The sequence below is a fragment of the Xyrauchen texanus genome, chromosome 30 (assembly GCF_025860055.1).
Source record: "Xyrauchen texanus isolate HMW12.3.18 chromosome 30, RBS_HiC_50CHRs, whole genome shotgun sequence".
Lineage (NCBI taxonomy): Eukaryota > Metazoa > Chordata > Actinopteri > Cypriniformes > Catostomidae > Xyrauchen > Xyrauchen texanus.
Window position 1 is genome coordinate 21,047,043 of NC_068305.1, and position 24,623 is coordinate 21,071,665.

Consider the following 24,623-nt stretch of genomic DNA (forward strand, 5'->3'; position numbering starts at 1 on the left):
ATCACTGTGATCACATTTTTCCCCCACTCTTATAGATGATTTGAACTTTAACTAAAGCTCCTGACCCGACAGGCTGGTTTGAGTATTTCTGTAACTGCTGATCTCCTGGGATTTTCACGCAGCATAGTCTCTAGGATTTACTCAAAATGGTGCAAAAAAACATCCAGTGAGCAGCAGTTCTGTGGATGGAAATATCTTGTTGATGAGAGAGGTCAGCAGAGAATGGCCAGACTGTGGCAAATCAGATAACCGCTCTGTACAATTGTGGTGAGAAGAATAGCATCTCAGAATGCAAAAAAAAAGGAAATTTGAGGGAATCCCTAATATATCTAAATTAATTTAATAGAATCAAGAGCTTGTGAGATTGGACTGGGAAAACTGTATGAATTCAAGCCCTACCTTTAAATAATGTGTGTATGTGGCTTAGATACCAAACATGATTGTTTCATTCAAGTTTCCCTAGATAAATACTGAAAGTGTTTTTATTTTTAAGTTATTGTATTTTTTCCTCTGCCTGCAGCCATGTCTAACAGGAGATGGTATTGTTGTCTTGCATGTGTTTGCTGATCTTTGTGTGTTTCACAATGTTTGATTTTTGATCAGTGTGTGTTCATAAAAGCTGGTTGTTCAATAGATAATTGGAGCAGTGTGGGTCTGCTTTGCCTTGTTTTGTTCTGTGTTTTACGTTTCCTGTTGTGTCACGTTCTATCTCTTACTCTTCCTCTGTTTGGTTGGCCTGTAGAAAGCGGGGTCCATTATGGAACCATGAAGACGTCTCTCCTAAAAACCCTAATATCAAGAGTGCTGATCAGCTTAGTGTATTCCTCCGTCATGTTGTCAATGTCTTCAAACAGACACCATCAGGTAAGAGGTGTTTTACATGGCAAATGCTGTTTTGTTCACACATAACATGTTTTTGTGTTCTGAATATAGCTTTTGACTTGCAGTGGATCAGTGTCAGTTTTAAAATTATGGACCAGTTATGATGGTTATAGATTTTGAGTGTGTACGTTATCAACTGTGTATAGAAGTTGATGTGTCTATAAACGTGCCTTCTGTTCAGTTGCATTACGCTCATTCTAGCTTTTTTTAAAGCAAAAACTCAACCTAATACTATCTGTAGTCACTGCATTATCTAAGCAACCAGCTTCTGAATGACGGATTACATGAAGGAACACTTCATTTTTCTCATCTTTTTCAAATATGGTTCTGATGGGCTCTTCTGATGCATCTTTCTGTTTGTTTGATCAGGAGATCAGTTGGAGCAGGAGTTAAGTGAAGTTGCTCTACAGACCGCTCTGTCCTGCTCATCGCGGCACTATGCCGGTCGCTCTTTCCAGATATTCAGAGCGCTGAAACAGCCCCTTGCAGCCTCCACCTTATCAGATGTGCTGTCTCGTCTGGTCGAGACTGTGGGAGATCCAGGAGAGGAGGCTCAGGTATGCTAGAAATATTCCACTGTTGTAGAAGTACAGACAGGACTGCCACAGTCACAATCAAACATTTTATCTTTCCCTCTCAGGGTTTCGTTATCGAGTTGCTTTTAACACTAGAGGCTGGGATAGACACTCTGGCTGAAACGATGAAGAATTACGACCTGCTCACAGCACTCTCACAGTAAGATATACGCTTACACAATACGGACAGATATAATACACATTAGCACTGGGCGGTATGAATATATATACTGTGCAATGGTTGAATTTTGTCGGTTGAAATCTGACACTGAACAGTAAACTATAGAATACTCTCCAAACTATCACAAACAAGCACTTCATGTTTAGAAAGCTTCGGTGATTGTAACAGGGAGTAAAAATCGAATTACCATTCATATTTTAAGTATTTAGCTTAAGATATTAAAAGTAGACATAAAAACGTGGTTATGTAATGTATAAAATATTTTGGGGTTTCAATTATATCTTGATATATATTGTCGCCATGAGATAAAGGAATGTTCCATGTTCAGTACAGGTTAAACTCAATCAATAGCATTTGTGGCATATTGTTCACTTCCATAAAACTTGTTCCTTGTTTATGGGCTGGATAAGCTTCCGTTGTAATGACTTTATTGTACCTGCAATTTTGAAATAAACAAGGGATGAGTTGAAAATGTTTTGAGTGGTGATGTACAACTTTTTTACAAAAATTGTTGATTGAGCTTAACGTGTATTGAACCTAGAACATTCCTTTAAAATTGCTCACACCATGATTTTGGTCATATAGCCCATTCTTAATAGACACTCCTAATAGGTTTTATTCCCTTAACATGGATGATTACTTGTTTAATTCCCCAAAAGAATTTACTGAGCCTCTGTCTCAATCTCCTGTAGGGCCTCCCATGACCCTCTGCAGGGCACCAAGTTTGCCAACAACAGGAAAAGTACTGGTCAGCTGAATCTCAGGAGTGGAGTTTTCTTGCATATTAATTGCAGCCATGCTCGCAGCAACTCCCTCCGTGCCAGTCTCATGGGTGAACGTTTGGGAGACCGGCGACGTAGCAATACCCTCGATGTGGCTGACCGCTTGGGCGGCAGCCACGGCAATTTAGCCCGCACGCGGAGCTTATCATCATTACGAGAGGGTTGTGTTTGTGGGGATGGAGGAGGAGGAGGTAGTGGACCTGGAGGAGGACCCGGGTCTGGTGAGGGGGTGCCACCTTCCGACCCCACCAACCTGCTTGCAACAGTGTTCTGGATCGCAACATCACTGCTAGAGTCGGATTATGAGTTTGAATACTTGTTGGCGCTCAGGCTGCTGAACCGGCTGCTGGCCCAGATGCCCCTAGAGAAGGCCGACAGCAGGGAAAAGCTGGAGAGAGTGCAGGCCAAGTTGAAGTGGTACAACTTTCCCGGCCTGCTGACGCTCTTCCTGAAGGGCTTCACATCAGCTGCAACACAGGAGCTTACTATTCACCTCCTCAGTAAACTCATCACTGTGTCCCGACATGTACTTATAGACCCCTCACAGCAAGCAGGTGTGCCTATGTTTTTGGGAATGTTGAATCATTTCAAATCCTTAAAGGGATAGTACACCCAAAATGTTTTATTCTCTCATCATTTATTCACCCTCATGCCATCCCAGATATGTATGACTTTCTCTCTCTGCAGAACATAAACAAAGTTTTTAGGAGAATATCTCAGCTCTGTTGGTCCTCACAATGCAAGTGAGAAACAGATCAATAATTAAGGTGTTTTATACTGTAAATCTATATTCTGGTCACCATTTGGTTGCAGTTCGAGGATCAACAGAGCTAAGGTATTCTTCTAAAAATCTTTTTGTTTGTGTTCAGCAGAAGAAAGAAAACCATACACATCTGGGATGGCATGAGGGTGATTTAATGATGAGAGAATTAAACATTTTGTGTGAACTGTCCCTTTAATATGACATGTCTCTTTGAACAGTCTAAGTAGAACATACTTAAATACAATGAATATTGCTTGGTGCTGTTTTCATTTAAGGATTTAAAAACACTCTCTCTGTCTCCTCTGTCATATGTCGTTTCCTGTTAGGTTTCCCTTTGAATATCCTGTGCCTGCTGCCGCACTTGGTCCAGCACTTTGATAACCCCACTGCATTCTGTAAGGAAACCGCCTACCGCATTGCCAAGGTGTGTGCTGAGGAGAAGTCAGCCACGCTGGCCAACCTAGCACACATGATGAGCCTGTACTCAACGCACAGCTACTCGCGAGACAGCACCAATTGGATCAATGTGGTGTGCCGCTATTTGCACGACTCCTTCTCCGAAATCACCTTTAACCTGGTTATCTACCTAGCTGAGGTGAGATGATGCCCTTTTTTAAGTTGGAGTAACTGTACATTTTTATAACATCTCGGTTCATAAATGATGCTTCTAAATGTAATGTCTGTTACATTGGCCAGTTTTAGTAAAAGTAACTATGTGTTCGTAGACTAACTGTAATGTTGTAAACATTGTATTGTTTCTTTGTGTATAAGCTCTTGACCTTTGTCTTCTAATGTTTTAGTTATTGGAGAAGGGACTGAACAGCATGCAGCAGTCTGTATTGCAGATCATCTACAGTCTTCTGAGTCACATTGATCTGTCTGCTGCACCTGTCAAACAGTTCAACCTGGAAATCATGAAGATCATAGGCAAATATGTGCAAGTAAATATAAACCACATTGTTTTTCGATAAACAGTCTACTGTTTGTCTTTGTGTGTTTGAATACCTTAATATGTTCTTCCATGCCTGTTGGTGTGTTTGAAGTGACAAGCTGAAAAATAATGTAAGAAAAATAAAACGCATACCACCAGGAACAGGCGTCGATCTTGAGATTAAGATGTTCCAGAGTAGCAGTGACAAAGTACACGTAGCACCTTGGATTCAGCAGAGTCAGACTGAACCACGAATATTGTAAACTCAAAATCTTTTAACCAGTTTGTGAAATATTTACCACCCACAATTTAAATGAAGTTGTGCTCTTCATGTAAATTAAAATCCCTAAAAGACTTGGCCTGTATGTTAATTAAGCTCAGGCACCCCATTGTCTGAGATGGTTCTCCATGCTCATTCCTGTGCCCATACAATTGATGATGACCATTTGGTCAGATTGGGACCCGCCTGTGGTGTCCAGCACCAAGTTGAAAATATTTCTTTGTTTTCATAATAACCAAGCCTTTTAGGTGATGTGGCCATTCTGAGATCAGGTCAAGTGGAACTCATATTTTAGGTCAGAGTACTGTCATTTCTTACAGGAGTAAAAGATGGCTCAAATATTTTGCTGTGTGTTTGCACAGAGTCCATACTGGAAGGAGGCCCAGAACATTCTTAAACTGGTGGTGTCTCGCTCAGCGAGTTTGGTGGTTCCTGATGAGGTGCAGCGCTCCTACAGCACAGAGTCGACCAGCTCGCCGGAGATTGCATTCACTCGCATTTTCAACAATTCATCTAAAGAACTGCCGGGAAAAACGCTGGACTTCCACTTTGACATCTCTGAGGTGTGCCATCTGCTGTCCTTCTTGTCTCTTACATATTCACCTTCACACACTTTTCATTTAATCCCCTCTTCTTCTTTTTTTTTTTTTTCAATTTAATACAATGCATTTCTATAAAAGTCTCAGAACTTCTTATAAGGGGCCTGGGTAGCTCATCGAGTAAAGACGCTGACTACCACCCCTGGAGTCACGAGTTAATTTCCAGGGCATGCTGAGTGACTCCAGCCAGGTCTCCTAAGCAACCAAATTGGTCCGGTTGATAGGGAGGGTAGAATCACATGGGGTAACCTCTTCATGGTCACTATAATGTGTTTCGCTCTTGGTGGGGCACGTGGCGAGTTGTGCGTGGATGCCGCTGAGAATGGCGTGAAGCCTCCACACGTGCTATGTCTCTGCGGTAATGCGTTCAACAAGCCACGTGATAAATTGCGCAGATTGACGGTCACATACACTGACCGTCTTTAATTCCCTTTACTTTTCATATTATCTTATTTGACAGCATTTTTTTTTAATCTTGTGACCCACAGACACCTATCATAGGTCATAAGTATGGAGACCAACGCAGTGCAGCAGGACGTAATGGCAAACCACAGGTCATTGCTGTGACAAGAAGCACCTCCTCTACCTCCTCAGGGTCCAACTCAAACGGGCTGGTGCCGGTTAGCTGGAAGAGACCCCAACTCTCACAGGTACAGTCACCTAATGTTTACAGACCTCATTAGACTATATATTTTAAATGTCGTATGTATGCTAAAACTTTTAAGTGTACACTTGCATATAAATGGCTTAAAACCTAATAGGCATGGATGAAAAGCTACAAATCTACTCTTCTTTTATGAGATATTTAATGTGGAATAAGATTTGAAATAAGAACATTTAACTATTGAGAGAACTGGTTTCTGATACAGTCCTTTTGTTATCTGCTTGCAGAGGAGAACTCGGGAGAAACTGATGAATGTCCTGTCGCTGTGTGGCCCTGAGTCTGGCCTGCCAAAAAACCCTTCTGTATGTTTCTCTTCATATATATATATATATATATATATATATATATATATATATATATATATATATATATATATATATATATATATATATATATATATGTGTATATATATATATATATACAGGTCCTTCTCAAAAAATTAGCATATTGTGATAAAGTTCATTATTTTCCATAATGTAATGATAAAATTAAACTTTCATATATTTTAGATTCATTGCACACCAACGGAAATATTTCAGGTCTTTTATTGTTTTAATACTGAAGATTTTGGCATACAGCTCATGAAAACCCAAATTCAGAATCTCTACTTTTTCTGAGATTCTGAATTTGGGGTTTTCATAAGCTGTAAGCCATAATCATCAAAATTATATCAAATAAAGGCTTGAAATATCTTTCTTTGCTTGTAATGAGTCTATATAATATATTAGTTTCACCTTTTAAGTTGAATTACTGAAATTAATGAACTTTTGCACGATATTCTAATTTTTCGAGTTTCACCTGTATATACACACACACAGTGCTGTGCAAAAGTCTTAGGCACATAAGATGTTTCACAAAAGATTTGTATTAAGATGGTAATTTATACCTTCAGCTTTTTTGTCAATAGGAAATATAAATGTTAGACTCCCAAACATTAGTTTTGCAAATAGAAAAGATTAGTATAGAAGAACAGGGAGCCCTGCAACAGATGGCATGGCCCCCACAAAACTTTTTCACAGTACTGTGTATAGTGTGTGTGTGTGTATAGTGTGTGTGTGTGTGTGTGTGTGTGTGTGTGTGTGTGTGTGTGATTTGAAAAGTATTTCATCATAATGTATTTAATTAGTGTTATTTGAGGGGCTTTGTCAGCAAATATTTATATATGCAATTAATCGGGATACCATGTAATTATTTAAATTTAAAATGATAATCGATTAACAGCCCTAATATAGTATTGTGTTGCATAACTTTGCTAATTCAATGCTCTGGCTAATTCAACCTGTGTTCTGTAGGTGGTGTTTTCGTCAAATGAGGATTTGGATGCAGTTGACCAGCAGACCAGCCTGATCCCCACTGTAGAAGAAGTGACACAGGAGGAGGAAGCACAAGCAGAAGATGCAGGAAGTGAGCAGCAGTTTGGTGTCTTCAAGGACTTTGACTTCCTGGATGTTGAGTTGGAGGATGCAGAGGTGAGAACCAAAGATTTAGTCAGAATAAACTCTTCTTCTAAGTTCTTCTGCACTGATGCAGGTTTAGCATATGTCCTAATTCAAATACTCATGTTTTCAACCAACCAGTCCTTGGTTACAAATATGCCAGAACCCAGACATTTTTAGGCTTTACAAAGCTCCAGTCATGTTTTGTGGAATCATCCTTAACAACATTTTGAAAAGAGAGAAATATGTGTGTCTCTTTACTGTATGTCTGTGAGTCTCCACATTGTCTCACTGTCTTCACTCCCTAACTCTCTTGTTATTTTTTCTCCTCTCTTGCGTCCAGGAGCTTCAGGTAAGTTTTAAGCAGAGCTCAGGGTCAGTTAACACAGTATTATTATTCTCAGTAACTGATTTGCCCCTCGTCATTCATTTGAAAATGTATACCTATTTATAAGTTCTACAAAATTAAATCTGATTTCTGCTGGCCAATCAAATGTGCCCTTGAGGATATTTGTATGAAATGTTAAGCTGATGAGTCATGTCACAGTAAAAGGTGCATGGATGGTGCAAATGCCTTTTAATTTTGTCTGCTTTTGCTTATTCTTTGGGTTAGTTTTAGCTGACTACATATTATGGCTCTATTTTAAAACCTAGTGAGCTTCTTACATAGGCAGCATTTTAAGTCATCATTGACACAATCATAACACATGGGCTGTTTCTAAAGGTAGATATCTTTAAGCCAAATTCTAAGGCAACACTGCTTGTGTCCTTTTGTGGGGAAGGCAACCCTATAATTCTCTGCAATAAGCTCAGTGAACAAATGGCGAGAGAAATGGGGAAATATCCATTATATAATTGAAGTCAGAAGTTTAGATACACCTTAGCCAAATACATTTAAATTCAGTTTTTCACAATTCCTGACATTTAATCTTAGAAAGCTTTCCGTGTGTTAGGTCAGTTAGGATCACTACTTTATTTTAAGAATGTGAAATGTCAGAATAATAATAGGGAGAATTATTTATTTCAGCTTTTATTTATTTCATCACATTCCCAGTGGGTCAGAAGTTCACATACACTTTGTTAGTATTTGGTAGCATTGCCTTTCAATTGTTTAACATGTGTCAAACTTTTTGGGTCGCCTTACAAAAGTTTCTCTCAATAATTTGCTGGCCCATTCCTCCAGACAGAACTGGTGTCCTGTTTGTAGGCCTCCTTGCTCGCACATACTTTTTCAGTTCTGCCCACAAATTGTCTATCAGATGGAGGTCAGGGCTTTGTGATGGTCACTCCAATACCTTGACTTTGTTGTCCTTAAGCCATTTTGCCACAACTTTGGAGGTATGCTTGGAGTCATTGTCCATTTGGAAGACCCATTTGCAACCGAGCTTTTACTTCCTTGATGATGTCTTGAGATTTTGCTTCAATATATTCACATAATTTTCCTTCCTCATGGTCCCATCTATTTTGTGATGTGCACCAGTCCCTCTTGCAGCAAAACACCCCTCAACATGATGCTGCCACCCCTATGCTTCACTGTTAGGATGGTGTTCTTCGGCTTGCAAGCCTCACCATTTTTGCTCCAAATATAACGATGGTCATTATGGCCAAATAATTCAAATTTAGTTTCATTACACCAGATGACATTTCTCTAAAAAGTAAGATATTTGTCCCCATGTGCACTTGCAAACTGTACTCTGGCTTTTTATGGCAGTTTTGGAGCAGTTGCTTCTTCCTTGCTGAGCAGTCTTTTAGGTTATGTCGATATAGGACTCGTTTTACTGTGGATATAGATACTTGTCTACCTGATTCCTCCAGCATCTTCACAAGGTCCTTTGCTGTTGTTCTTGGATTGATTTGAACTTTTTGCACCAAACGAAGTACATCACAGGGAAAAAGAAGGTGTCTCTATCCTAAGTGGTATGATGGTTGCGTGGTCCCATGGTGTTTATACTTGCGTACTATTGTTTGTACAGATGAACGTGGTACCTTCAGGCATTTGGAAATTACTCCCAAGGATGAACCAGTGTTGTGCAGGTCCACAATTGTTATCTGAGGTCTTGGCTGATTTCGATAGATTTTTCCATGATGTCAAGCAAACAGGCACTGAGTTTGAAGGTAGGCCTTAAAATACTTTTACAGGTCTGTCAGAAGCTAATTGTCTAAAGGCTTGACATCATTTTCTGGAATTTTAAAGGCACAGTTAACTTTGCACTGGCAGTTTAAATTTGTGGTGTCATAACTTTTTTGGGACTTTCAGGAGTGTGTGGATCCTCGTGTGTTGTCGAAACTAATGATGTCATCCTGAATGAGTTCGCACCCGAGTCCGAGTTGCTTTCACTTTCATGCAAATCGCGCTACAGTTCCATTGCAACTGAACTCAGACCACCTCCTACAGGTAGTCTCAGGTTAGGTACTGTGGTGCGCACCCCGGTCCGCATGACAGCTTTCACAGCATTACCAATTTTTCATGTGAACCGTGCTCCATTTTGAACAGAACTGCCAGTGTAAAGGCACCGTCAATTAAAAGTGAAAAAATAAAAATTCTGGGAAAAAGTTTTGGAAAATTCATAACTCTGCAGTTGATTTTTTGTTTTGTTGTCACGTTTAATGTTTGTAATGAATATTATTTATTTTTGATCATCTGAGCTTCTAGAAACTTAGAAACTTTTGAATTCAACAGGTTTTTTTTATCTCAAAGTGCTGTGGGAAATCAAACTAACTTATCTCCTTATTTCTGAAGGGCTAGTTAAAATATTCATGAATAAACCACTTTACTGATTTGGGACTGTGCTTCTATGGTAAATATATTGGTTTCCTACTTCATAACAGATTGTTTTTCTTTTATCAGACTCTTAGTAATTTAGGAATCATTGTGATTGTAGGAATATTTGAAGCCAAACCAGGCCAGTTTATTTCCTAATATCAAACATCATTAGAACAGGAAAAATATTACACAACATTTTTCATAATTTGTATTCTACATTTTAGCCTACTTGCCCTTGTGTTTACCATAGTTAAGACAATGGATTGCTCCTCAGTTTTTAATTAGGTAGTCTTTCCTGTAAATAAATATATATATATCAAACAAGTTTGATGTGCTTTTCTAGTTGCTGGGACCATTAACTCACCAGAGAATCAAATCATTGAAAGGATTTTTGACCTCCTGCCTCAGATACTTATGCAAGCTCCTTCAGATTGGCCGGTGTTTATGTAAATGAAGCTTTTGAATGAAAATTGTGGGAAAAATCACTTCAGAAGGCAATAGATGGCAAGGCTGCTCACTAGGTTTTGAAACAATGCATATTTTTCCCTTCACAAAGGCTGTATACGTTTTTTAGTTTAGTGAGATTAACATTGTTCAGTTACATCAATAAGTGTATGTGCTTTTACATATTAGAACATAAAGCATTTTGAGTGGTCATTGTTGTGTCATTCCCCATGTTACCCAAATTAATTATGCTGTTTGGATGTGTGTGCAATTTCTCTTTCTTTTCCTTCTGTATGATGTAAATCTCAAAGCCTCTGAAGTTCAAGGTTAATATGTTTTACTCCTTTCTCCTGTTCCACCTACAGGGGGAGAGCATGGACAATTTCAACTGGGGTGTGCGGCGTCGCTCTCTGGACAGCATTGACCAAGGTGACATCCCTTTCCTACAGGAATGCCAGTACTCTGGCAGCACGCCCAGCCTCATCCAACCAGAGGACACCGATGAGTCATCTGAGGAGGAGGTACTGAGCGCTAGCCAGATTCTCATCCGCTCCAACCTCGTAAGTCCCCTTTCCTCTGGGCCCCCTCCCCACATGGGGCAACCGGCATGGTGTGTCTGTGCGCCAAATTGCGCTTAGACGCTGCAGCGGCCTACCTAGGTGGGGTTAGATGCTTGCTTTCTACACATAACCCGCACTTCTCCCTGCCACCCAGCCATGCCAACTGTTGATTTTTAGCCCCAAAATGCCCTCTTTGCCCCTTTTGTTCCATTTTTATTCCCTCTTTTAATACATTGGGGAAAGTAAGGTGATGGGGACCAATCAATTTAATTTCTTTGTTTCTGTCTTTTGGTGGAGAGTTGCTTTCTGACCTGTCAGCCATACATTAATCAAATGTGTAAATTTGTAAATCAATATTAAATAAAAATGGCAGTGAATTATGGAAGTAGAACCATATATGAATCTTTGGTAGGCAATTCACACACAGAAGAAAAAACTGGTCTGCACAAACCATGTTTGTTCAAGTTCCAAGTGAACATGTGTTTAATGTAGTCTGGTTCATATTTTCTTAAACTTACCTTAGGTTTGTTCATGGTTTTCGAGGATGAGGGCAACCTGTCCATCTTGACATGCCTAATTTAGCTAGTTTTTATCAACTAACAAATACATTTATGCACAGCCTTTTATGTCAACACCCAAAAAAGTATGGCAAGTGTTTTTTTTCCCCTTTTATAAGCCTAATAAGTTTATTAGTCTATTTATTTTTCTATTGTAACTATGGATGATTATATGTTTTGTTGTGTTTTATTATTGCATTTAGTGTAGTTTTATTTAAAACATTTTCTCCTGTCCGTGACCCTATCAGAACAGACCTGCCACCAATTTCTGGGTTGCGACCCTCCAGATAAAAACCACTGATTAGACACTTGACATCACAATCTCATTACTAAAAATGCTTTGTATAGTTTTTACTGCATGAATGTTGCAACGTTATTTAAATTTTTTTTTTATTCCAAACCTCTAGTAAATATGCTTACGCTTGCTATGAGGCATGAGCTACTAAGCATAGCTAAAAATACTGATCCTGATTTCTTTCTACTTTTTACACTTTGTATATCTTAAGTATCTCTGCTTAAAGTTGAATATTATCGGTCTTGCCAGACTCTGATCATTCTGATGGCATGTCACATGATGTCATAATTTAAGAGGAATGAAATATACAGTTGTATAAACATCAGGAACTACTTGTGATCAGTTGTGTGTGCATGTGGTATAACACTTAATTTTGAAAGTTCAGGACAGGTACTAGTCATTCATAGCAGATGCAACATGATGTTTTTAAAGGAATTGTTTTTAAAATAATTATACACCCCAAAATGAAAATTCAACATGTTTTTAAAGGAATCGTTTTTAAAATAATTATTCGCCCCAAAAGGAAAGTTGTCAAGTTGCCCTTATTTCACTTAAAATAAAAAAATAAAAATGTATGACTATTTTTTGGAAAATTTGTATAAGTTTATGGAACAACATGAGGGTGAATTAATGATGTCCAAATTGGTTCACTCCAAAGTGAAAATGCTTTAAAAAAAAAAAAAAGAAAAATGTATAATTTTTTTTAGCTTTTATAAATGATTCATTTTCCTCTTTTTTTTACAGCTTAACAGTGATTCTGCTACCGATGACGCTATATCCAATCACATGGACTCTCTTCAGCAGTCCCAGGAGTCTTCCAGTAGTGTCCTCACTGAAGAGGCCACACCCACTTCTCCACTGAACCGCCCAGACAGTCCCACCCCTGAGACCGCTCATTCTGACAGCAATAGCAGCCAGCTGCCTGAGGTGGGATCAATCAGGAGTCTCGATAAATTATGGGGCACAGGTGCTTTTTAGCCATTGCTTTTTGCTGTTTGCGCTTTTGATTTAGCTGGTGCTGTTTTCTTGCCTATCAAATTCCCTTATTGTCCAGTGGTGTCTGGTTGCTATAGATTTATGAGTACACACTAAATGCTACTGGAGAGTTTCTAAGTGTTGCGTTTTGAATATTGGGTCCTGTCAAATTTCTTTGCCCACCGATTGTTGCCTGCAGAAAAAAGCATCATGCTTTTCTCTTTTCCTTTTTCACTTGGTGATGCTTTGTGGGATGACTGCCATCACTGACATTAGATAATGATTGACTGCTATGTGGGTGGGGCTTGCTTGCTTGATATGTAATTGGGAGAGATTATCATCAGGGACATACATACACCTCAGGCCTGCTGTGCTAGAACTGGCCTCATTTGGTCCCAGAATTGTTGAAAAAGAAGTTAACACTCAGTAGGCTCTGACGAAGGCTGCTCACTGCTATCCGGACCTGCAAACCTTATTGTGAGTATAAGTGAACACTATCCTACCATTGCTCGGTGTTTAGAAGGAAGTATCTTCAAACATGAGTTTTATGCTGATTTTCTTCATTTTGAGGCCTTTTTGTATTGAATCATCCCTGACTGTTTTACATTGGCTTTTTATAGCCATAGATTTTAGATGATCAGTTTAGACATCTTTGCCCATTTACCAGCCATCAATGTACTACAAAAAGCATCTGGAACAACTTCCAGAAATCTTAAATGTTATATTAAGTGGCTGTAATACAGCCAGGGATAAAGATAAATAACTTGAAGAAAATGAACAAACACATGTATATTGATATTGTCCTTTTAAATGCAGATTAAAGGAGTTATTCACCCAAAAATAATTTACTCATTCTCGTGTTCCAAACCTGTATCATTTTCTTTTTCAGTGGAACAAAAGGGGACATTTTTGAATGTGTACAGTGCTTTATTTCTAAAAAGTGAAAACATTCAGAGACCATGGGCTGTCTAATGTAAAATAAATAAGTCTTCTAAGGCGTATTTAGTACGTAAATATTACAATTTCTGTCACAAAGCTATTGTATGGCTTCAGAACACTTGGATTATAGCACGTATGTTGTATGGACCACTTTTATGGTAGTTATGATATTTTGCTGTTTTTTGTTTTGTTTTTTTAAGTGGGGCTGAATGGTTAATTGAAATTAAATAAATAAATAGTCTGCATGTACTGATCGCTGCGCTTTTTGTATATGCGCAGCTCTGTTCTCTGTAGTGTATTACACATACCACGGGTCTGTTGAATGCTCGGTTTTGATTTTTTGACAAATGTTCTGCAATTATTTTCCAGTAAATGCATGGCTATGAAGTACTTTGAGTTCTTGGCCACATAACACTTCCATATCACTTTTCCAAATGGTTTCTGTTATTACATAGAGCTGTACAGGCTACCACTGCATAATAACCCATTAAAACAAAGATGTAGGCTAAGTAAATCAAATAAGAATAACAAACAATGTCTATAATATCCTAAATGAATTAAAATTTCTGTTGAAAGCACCCTTGTGCTCCCTCTCTCTCTCTCTTTCGATATTGTCTCACCCACACTGACATGCATACATATGTGCACGGACACAATATCTTGTTGCTTCAATAAGTGCTTCAATTCTAAAGTGACATTTTCGAACTAGCAAGGCTCGTGCCTTGGCGGAAGAAAGTAGTTAACTCAAAAGACTGGTTTAGAGTTCGAAAACCAGAAAATGTCTTAATAAAAAACCCTGAACAATGTGTTAAGGTGTTTTAACCGTGGGATTAGCGATAAAAAGTATTATGCACATCCGAGTTGTAACAACCACTCCGCTAGCGTCATGGCCGCATTACCACCTCAGGATGTGCACTATTGTTTAATAATTTAACACGGTCTGTCGCCAATTATTCTTTACACAATGTACATGCGAGACTGATGAGCTGAGCACGTTAAATCTACAGTGCTCTAGATTCATTGTTGCGTGTTTGAGTTATTCCAAATATGCTTGGTTGCTAAAAGGTACTTTCAAATCAAAAGTAACCTCATAACACTGGGATTGCATAGACTTCTCAAGAGGGCTCAAGTCTGTACACCCTTTCTCAAGCAGTATATCTATTGGCAGTTGTAGAGCCTGTTTGCCCACCTTAATTTTGTTAAAAAATAAACACTTTTTTTATTTAATTATTATTATTTTGTTAATAATCATATCACTGTTCAAATCTCAAACACAATATTTTTCTAAATAATCACAATTAAACAAACATTATTTGTCAAAATGATTTAGCCCTATTTTGGATCTTCACAGCCCCTGGTCACTATAATGTATTCTTTCATTGTATGGAAAAGAGCTGCTAGAACATTCTTCAATTTCTCCTTTTGTATTTTGCAGAAACAATAAAAGCTTACAGGTTTATAACAACATGAATGTGAATAAATAACGGCAGAATTACTTTTTAAATAGAAGAGCATCTAGAAGTAATCAAGCAAAAAAAAAAGATGCACAGCCTGACTGAGAGAAAACATTTAAGACCACTAACAGGCTTTAGCCAGCTCTGACATGTTACTAACAGCTCACTTGTGATATCTGCATAATTGTATTTTATTCCAGTTCATTTAATTGCCATTTAAATGCTGGTATACTCGGAATGTCTTTCTCTTTATACATTTCCCCACAGTTCAACCTTCTTGCAACAAATATTGCTCAGATGATTCTCAATAAAATTCAAATGGTCTTCATTCTCTGGCCACCATTCTTAGAAGAGTAGCCCTCACATAGATGTTAATGAATAACGTTTGATCAATACTTCCCCAGTCCAGCCAAGACCAGCCAATGCAGCCATACCTCAAGAGCAGCTCAAGGGCATCTCCCCTGTTATTCTCCAGCTTTTAGCATAATGACTCCAGATTAAACCATTGATAGTCTTACTCATCTGCTTGGCTACTGCAGCCAAGAACCCTTAAAAGCTTTTTGTAATACAACATCATCTTTGGCTCCATGCCACCATCCCTTCTTCTGTTAATGCATTCGACTCATAAATAGATGAAGAGGAAGATTTTATTTTAACTCTAGTTTGTCGAATTAGATGTTTGTTTATTTTTCTTCTTGGTTGTCTCTTGAAGTACGTTTGAATAAAACATGATTCAAAGACAGAACAGTTTGTTCCCAAAGAAGTGTTTTACTATCACTCATCTGGTTTCCTGGAACTTATCTTGATGACGAATGATTCAATATCAAATCAACCGATCAGGCACATTTCTTAGGTGACATTTACGTAAGACAAGTTTCTGTGTTCAAAAACAGCTTGTTGGAATGAAACAGAATGTAGGGCTTTCAAGATGCATTTTAGGTTTAACTTTGCACACCATCTAGAAAACGCAGTGCTCAAAGCAGGAAGCTCAAAAAAAAAAATGGGCAAAAACAGCCTTGTGCCTGTGTATGGCTGTAGTGCATTGTTTATATGGCCTCAAAGTAGAAGAAAAAGTTCATAATTTCTACATATTGAATTGCTTTGAATGTTAAAACTGTGTCTCAATGTATAGCTTTGTTTCAGAAAGTATCACTGTGGTGTGATGATTGTCAAACATGTAATGGGATTCATTGTAAAAAAAAGAATCCCCATGAATTTGATTGATTTTATGGACAGTTGCTATTTAGCTAAGTGCTCAAATGTGATTTATGATTGGCCATATAGTGCTTCCATTTAATATAGTTTATCTGATGTCACAGCCTTATTCCACTGCAGGTTACATTTGCATTGTAAGTGAATGGTGAATAATTAGCCCTGTACCATTTATTGATTTATTTCCCTTCTAATTGGAAGCACTGAGAGCACGTAGAGCTGGGCCAGTTTGAGAGTGGCAATGTTTAAGGGTCCCTTGGTGATGTTCAGTGTTATGACTGGCCACCTGGTTTTAATGTGGCCTCAAATATACCACCATATTTCTCTCATCGTATCATCTCCTGCCACTGACAGGAGCAATGCAGAGAATATATATTAACAGCAATGTTCCTTCTTTGTCCTTCATCATTTATGTTATTCAGCTAAGATTCAATTTTTGTTTAATTAGAGTGTAAAGAGCTCACATCGCTGATATTTTCTCTACCTATACAGTGGGATTCAAAAGTCTTTGAGTTCACTTGTGAAAATGTGTGTGTGTGCGGTGAGTACCTGATTTCTTCTATTTTCATACTAAATAATTTTACAGATATAACATAAAACAAAGGCAACCAGAGTAAACATAAAATACAGTTTTCAAATATGTATTATTTATTGAAGCAAAAAAGTTATCCAACACACATATCACCTATGTGAAAAATTACCTGCCCCCTTAAACTTAATAGCTGATTGTGCCACCTTTAGCAGCAACAACTTCTGCTAAACACTTCTGATAACTGGAGATCAGTCTTTCACAACACTGTGGTGGAATTTTGGCCCACTCTCCTTTGCAGAACTGCTTTAGTTCAGCCACATTGGTGGGTTTTCGAGCATGAACTGCTGGTTTAAGGTCCTGCCGCAACATCTCAATCTGGTTCAAATCAAAACTTTAATTTTGCTTCTTTTGAGCCATTCAGAGGGGTTTTTGTGTATACAGGAAGGAAGGGTTACAGAGCTATTTCAAATGCTCTAGGACTAACAACGAACCATAGTGAGAGTCATTATCTCTAAGTGGAGAAAACTTGGCACTGTAGTGAACCTTCCCAGAAGTGGGATACATTCCAAATTTCCTCATCTAGGAAATCACACAAAAGCCAAAGGCAAAATCCAAGTGCAGGCCTCTCTCACATCGATAAAGGTCACTGTTCATGACTCCACTATCAGAAGGACACTGGCCAAAAATGCCATCTATGGAAGATTGGCAAGGCGAAAACTACTGCTAACCTACGGGAACATTAATGCTCATTTGAAGTTTGCCAAAACACACCTTAATGATCCTCAAAGCTTTTGGTAGGATTTTCTGTGGACTGATGAGTCGAAAGTGGAACTGTTTGGAAGACAGTGGTCCCGTTACATCTGGCGTAAATCAAACGCAGAATTCCACAAGAACATTATACCTACAGTCAAGCATGGTGGTGGTAGTGTGATGGTGTGGGGATGCTTTGCTGCTTCAGGGCGACTTGCAGTAATTGAGAGAAACATGAATTCTGCACTCTACCAGAAAATTCTAAAGGAGAATGTCCAGTGATCTGTCCGTGAGTGGAAGCTGAAGTGCAACTTGATTATTCAGTTAGACAATGAGACAAAGCATAGGAGTAAATCCACCTCTGAATGGCTCAAAAGAAACTAAATTAAAGATTTGGAGTGTCCTAGTCAAAGGTCCTGACAATTGAGATACTGTGGCAGGACCTGAAACGGGCAGATCATGCTCAAAAATCCTCCAGTGTGGCTGAACTAAAGCAGTTCTGCTACACTGAATGGGCCAAAATTCCACAGTGTTGTGAAAGACTGATCTCCAGTTATCAGAAGTGTTTGGTTGCAGTTGTTGCTACTAAAGGTGGCACAACCAGTAATTAAGTTTAAGGGGGCAGTTCGTTTTTCACGTGGGTGATATGTGTGTTGGATAACTTTTTTTTTGCTTCAATAAAAAAAAAATTCAACTATTTTGTGTTTATTTTGTGTTTACTCAGGTTGCCTTTGTTTTATATTATATCTCGTATGAAGATCTAAAACAATTTAGTATGAAAAATATTCAAAAACAGAAGAAATCAGGATGGGGCAAATATTTTTCACACCTGTGTGTGTGTGTGTGTGTGTGTGTGTGTGTGTGTGTGTGTGTGTGTGTGTGTGTGTGTGTGTGTGATTTATATTATTAATTATAGATTATATACAGTATAAAATAATTTCAGGATTACAATTTGAGTGAGAAGTTGAATTGAAAAATTAAAGGAATAGTTCAATAATGAAAATATATCTAAGCAACTTGAAGGTGAGTACATGATGACGGAATTCTGATTTTATTTTGATGATGATTCATGTTATCCCAGCATGTTTTAATAATGTTCCAAACAGCATATTATGTGCTTAAAAAAAAAAAAACATGGATATATGTCCTTTCATATGGCCAGTGTTACAAATTTTTATGAATCCCAAAACTTTATTTCCAGGTTTAAATTAACTTGAATCCCAGATATTCAATATGGACTCACTGTATTTATTGCCCAAAAAATACATCTTGCCCTTTTGCCCCAGCTCCTGACTGCCCTCTACTGTCCATGTTTACATGTGCAGGATGCCAGCGGAACTGCAGCGGATGAGTTGATCAGCAGTGTCAATGAAGATACGGGGTTTGGCATTGCTCCTCTATCCTCAGACCACCCCGAGTTGTGCAATTTACCTGACTCCCAGGATCCCACTGATGATTTGGATTCTGCCCCAGCTGTGGACAGCCTGCCTGGGTCTCTCTTTGAGGAGTCAGTGTTGCCACCTCCCATCATAGATTCAGCCCTGGGCTCAATGTGCGAGGATGACATGGTTCTGCCCCTGCATGCTCTGGACTCACCCCCTGGCTCAGTCTGTGAGGAGGACGTGACACTTGCTCTGAAAGAGCTAGATGAGAGGTGTGAAGAAGAGGAGGCAGAGTTTTCCAGCATGTCCAGGTTGGTCTTTGATTTGGTTTTGCAACCTGTTACTCTTCCTTCTGATTTGAAATACCAGTGGTAATCAACCACCAAGTGGAAGAAAGTTTTGCAAATCAGCCACAGCTCCATTCCAAAACTTAGGCGATCTACAGTGCTGTCTGTTGACTACATTGGCAGCTACCTTCTAAGGCAGCATCATAACCAAAATGGAACCTCATAACTGATCTCAAACATGCTTCATAGGGAACAACTCTGTTAATGTTCATACATACGACACACAAAGATCCTATGGTAGCTTCAAGTCACTGTGTTTGGCATTAACATGTTGCTAAGATACCAACATGATAAAGTACTTTTAGTTTTTTAGATACTTTTCATTACAGAGTTGTTATTTTTTATACCTTTCAGTTCTGAAAGTTATCTTTTCAATACTGAATGAAATACATGGCAGTATATTTATATTTACGCTTGGGAACTGCTACTGAATCTACAGCACGAATAATACAGTGCCACCAGTGTAGTCTGTTTCCCGAACGAATGATTCTAATGAGGCATCTTTTGAATCTACAGCGCGAAACATACAGCGTGACCAGTGAAGTCTAATTCCCGAACAAATCACTCCCATTTAGCCAGTTCTTTTGAATCTACAGCACGAAACATACAGTAGTACTAGTGTTGTCAGATTCCAGAGCATTGTAATAGTCGATCAAAAACATATTGCAAGACCAATGTAATACGGTTCCCGAGCGAATGATTCTTTTGAGCTGGCTCTTTTTAGTGATTCAAAAACACTTATACATTAATCGGAGCGTTGTACTTGCTCAAAATTATTATAACAATGTCATTATCTAGTAATGGGCCATTTTTTTATTGACAAATATTTCTTAATGTCATTATTTTAAATATTGTTATTGGAACAAACAGGGGGCCTGGGTAGCTCAGTGAGTATTGACGCTGACTACCACACCTGGAGTTACGAGTACGAATCCAGGGCATGCTGAGTGACTTCAGCCAGGTCTCCTAAGCAACCAAATTGTTGCTATGGTGGGTAGAGTCACGTTGGGTTAACCTCCTCGTGGTCGCTATAATGTGGTTCGCTCTCAGTGCTATTCAGTGACTTCTGGCTACCCCTGCTATGGTGCTCTGGCTACCCCAGGATATTAATTTTAATAATTTAGAAAAATGTATCCGTCTCTTTTATGCACATGTGTAAATGTATGCATGCATGTAAATGTATTCTTTCTTTTCAATCCTGCACACATTGATTGACTGAAAGAGAGCGTTTCTGAAAAAGTGTGGGCTTCTCCCCAGACTCTCACCAGGACACCATTTAAGTCAGGTAGTAGGGAAATTTAAGAACCCATTTGTCTCAACTTATTCATCGCCTCCGAAACAATGTGAATGAGAGATCTGCTGTGAATAATAAGGATGATGTTGTTAATCAGAACAATGTTCGTTGATCTCATTTGCAGCGATGTGATTTTTCCGTATTAATGCGGAATTCCGACCTGAAATTATGACCCACATGAATTGTGTAAATCCGTAAAAAAATTAAAAGAGAGCATCTCAATATCTCATCGGCCATTGATATAAACAGTGCATTCATGTTACTCTTCACCCAAACAAGTGTCATGCATGAAGCAAATGCTGCTGTAGCACATTAAATGTTGCATTTTTCAACACGTGCCACGACTCACGAGTGAGAAGACGCGCTGCTTCCAGCCTGCTCGTGGCACATGCAGACAAATGTCCTCTCACAAGAGAAGCAAAGTATCAATGGGGATCACTAGTCATACTGTGGGAAGTTGTGAAACACGAGTTTCTTTGAGTGCTTTTACACTTTAGTCCAACTTTTTTATCAAATGTGAGTGGAAAAAAAATCTGATTTGGGCCACATTCAGCTGCGGTTTGAACAATGGCTTTATTGTTCCATCCAAACTGACTTTCTCAGGTTCTGGGATCAATAGCCTGACCTGTCTACTCTGGGCACGTCTGTTGATGTGCCGCAATAGCTTTCTACACTTGATAAAGCTAATGTTCTAAACTGGTCCATTTGTCTTGCTGGCAGGGGTGCCAGCGTGTTCAGCACGAAATAGACGGGGCATCCGTTTGTTGTCGGTGCAACGCACTGCAACGGATGCTTCCAGTGTAGACAACATTATTGATTAGAGTGGAATTTTGCAACACAATGCGCCGCAGTGAGTTAGGTCTCATCTAACACAGTACCACGTTGACGTTGTTAATTTCACTCAACAAAAATGTATGGTCTGAATAAGCAGTAAATGGCTATTTTATGCTAGGTATGCCTATATTTTCCACTTAATTTTTTTACCCTGGCATTTCATGAAGTAGGTTACTTTTCAAAGAAATGCCAGCTGTTAAAGTGGTTATTCTGTGAGTGGATGTCATGTTTTAGGATAATATTTTATGTTTACGTGTATCATAGGCCTACATTTACAACCTAGCAAAATAAAATTAAAATAATTATCATAACTGATATTGGCTTACTTTCTTGAGTGAACAGTTGTAATATTTTGTAGTGTGAATATATATATATATATATATATATATATATATATATATATATATATATACATAATGCAAGTTGCTAAAAAACTTTCTGCCTATTTTATTTTTAGACTTGCTTACCTGTTAATTATTTTCAGCAATGTCCTGACTTTTTAACTATAATATGTTGGATAACTTTTACTGGGTGAATTTTGTTTAGAATAGTTTATTAGGTTTGCTCTTATTGGTCCTGCACTGTTCATTCAATTGTTTTCAATAAATGTGCCTGTATGCAGGTGTCAGAAGATAGAATAACAGGCTAAATAGACTTCCTAATTTCATAACTTAGTTAAAACTACTGTTATAAAGTAGTTTTGTGCTCATCAACAGCTAGGTTTTCAAGAACTGAAATCCTCCAAAAATCTTCTGAGGTTGCTCTGTACATTTTGCTTTTTTTTTTTTTTTTGTCCTTTGCTGATCACATGCCTGCATTTGGCAGCAGTCCTGCTTTGGCCTGGGACAAGATCATTGCTCTGAAGGTTAGCCATCTATATACAAGTACATGATTTAACAGCAAGAATTCACTTTTTTCATTCTTATACAAAGACACATACACACATCCATCCTCTGCAGTGCTATAAATCATTCTGTAAGCCTCTTCCATTGCTTAATAAAAATTATAGGCCATGATTCAACAGAGGGTCTCTAATTAGATTTGTGCACATGCACAGCATGATGAGGGCCTTTGCTCGCTCTCATCGGCAACTTTAGATCCATTTAACAAAAATAGAGCCTGGAAATGTGTGTGTGGGGGGGGAATCGTTCGTGTGCAGAGCAATATTGCCGAGCTTTGCAGCGAGTGGGGGAGGGCAAGGGCAAGAGAGAGGAAAAACAGAGAGCGTCACAAATGCAGCGGGAGATTTTAGGCTAGCACGTGAGCTGAAGAGTGGGAGAGAGAACGGGACCAGGAGATTCAGAGCAGAGATATAAAAGCTGTGAGTGATGAGGAAGATGAAGGCCATGTCCTCCACGTCTTTCAGCAGCTCTAGTCTCAGATTCTTCTATTCGGTCTGCTTTATCAAGCTCTTCGGCCCTACAGGCCTGTAAGTGTGTTGCTTATACATGTGAGTGTTTGTGTGCTGGAGTTGTTTTCATGTGCGTTTGCAGTAGATTTGGACTGTAACAACACTGCAGTATAGGACATCTGCAGAGAGAGAGGGGAGATAGAGCTGAGAGAAGAAACAGCATGTTTCTGTTTACATTTTGCCCTTCCTGGATGATGTAATGCTGTGGTACTCGCCTCTCTATATGGTATGTAACTGAGGTTTGCTCTTTCCATCTCTGTTTACAGTCAAGATGAGGGTGATGCAGATGGATTTCCTGAACTCCAGGCCTCGCCACCTCCTTCGCCCTTTCTCTCTGCTATTTTGGCAGCATTTCAGCCTGTAGCCTATGCTGATGAGGAGGATGCTTGGCGTTGCCATGTCAACCAGATGTTGTCGGACTCAGATGGGTCGTGTGCTGTGTATACTTTCCACGTGTTCTCGCGACTATTCCAGGTGAGAGGAGATGAGTGTGTGATTTAATAAGGGCTGTCAATCAATTACAAAACATAATTGAAAAGCCCTCAAATAAAGATAAATCCTTACATATGAGACATTACATTACTGTGGCTGATGATGAGTGAAACACTGAGTAGACATTTCAAAAATGTTATTTAGAAGTCAGTGTATTGTTTTTTTGTTTTTTTTTATATAAAGCCTATCACTGGCTTTCAGTCCACAGCAAAAAGTTTGTCAATCTGGCTGAGGAAGACTTTAAGGGCTGTTCACACAGATCTTATTGTAGCTTTTCTGTCTGCACAATTTTTTAATTGTTGAATTATGTCAGACGGACATCTTTGGTTGTTGAGTTGCATCCAAAAGATTGACGTTTCTGAAGAACTGATATTGGCCATACAAACCCTGCACGTGGTGAACTATCATCATTAGACAACGTTAGACAACATAGCATTTTGCACTAGATACACAACTTTGCAAGCTAGTCAACAATATACTTACAGTATATACTTAGTTCGGCAGACGCTATCGAATTGACTTTGCACATTTTCATCAGCCCATATGTTCAGAAGAGCCCTGATTTTATCTACTGACCAGTCCTGACGATTCTCCATTTGCTTTTGATCCGGCGTTCCAAAGGCACTTGGCCGTTGGCCCCGAGGAGGCACGATAATGCCCCGGAAGTGACAGTGGGAACGCAACTGGCCCTGGCACGCACTAGCACATCCTCATTTGGACCGATAGTGGAAACGTGGCTATTGTGCCCTTAAATGCGCTGTTAGCATTGTTAACCGTTCTAGAACTTCTACACTTGGAGGCTGTTATAATTAGAAATGGAGCTATGGTTGTGCCAATAGATGATGATCTTAGGGATCGACGATGGTCAGAGTGAACACCAAAAGCTGATGCTTTTGTCGACGTCTAGACGATATTTGGCTACTTTTCCAATTAACATATTAAATTATTATTATTATTAAGCTATTATTAATATCAAATTAATATTACAAATAATTCACCCATAGACACACAGACACAAGCTTAAAGAAACACTTTATTATATTATTAAGAACAGATGACAGAAAAGCCGACTATGTGCATGTATGACATGCTGTTTGTACGGAGGCGTGCAGTCTCGTGAAACACTCGCATGTAACAGGTTCTCACACTTTCTTTGTTTCTGTATTCTGATTTTTTATTTTTTTCTCCCAAGTACGGTATCGTCTATGATTGCTGCAAATGACCTCAGACATCTCAGCTCAGGAGGTGCTTTGAGTTCAGTTCACTTTATTTCCACAGAGCTCTTTAG

General features: G+C 38.8%; 1 protein-coding gene across 8 annotated transcripts in view; it reads left to right on the forward strand.

Annotated features, from left to right (window-relative positions):
• LOC127623667 (protein furry homolog-like) overlaps positions 1-24,623 on the forward strand; it is a 173,931-nt gene that overhangs the window by 136,719 nt on the left and 12,589 nt on the right. For 7 of the 8 annotated variants that reach the window (XM_052098084.1, XM_052098085.1, XM_052098079.1 and 4 more), the window contains 14 exons: positions 743-864; positions 1,252-1,439; positions 1,523-1,617; positions 2,331-2,974; positions 3,510-3,778; positions 3,984-4,124; positions 4,757-4,957; positions 5,482-5,643; positions 5,885-5,959; positions 6,950-7,126; positions 10,667-10,861; positions 12,458-12,640; positions 18,901-19,268; positions 23,110-23,317. In XM_052098084.1, the coding sequence (XP_051954044.1) occupies positions 743-864; positions 1,252-1,439; positions 1,523-1,617; positions 2,331-2,974; positions 3,510-3,778; positions 3,984-4,124; positions 4,757-4,957; positions 5,482-5,643; positions 5,885-5,959; positions 6,950-7,126; positions 10,667-10,861; positions 12,458-12,640; positions 18,901-19,268; positions 23,110-23,317 (3,028 nt within the window). The remainder of the gene's footprint in view (positions 1-742; positions 865-1,251; positions 1,440-1,522; positions 1,618-2,330; positions 2,975-3,509; positions 3,779-3,983; positions 4,125-4,756; positions 4,958-5,481; positions 5,644-5,884; positions 5,960-6,949; positions 7,127-10,666; positions 10,862-12,457; positions 12,641-18,900; positions 19,269-23,109; positions 23,318-24,623) is intronic. The other variant, XM_052098082.1, reaches the window with a different exon arrangement.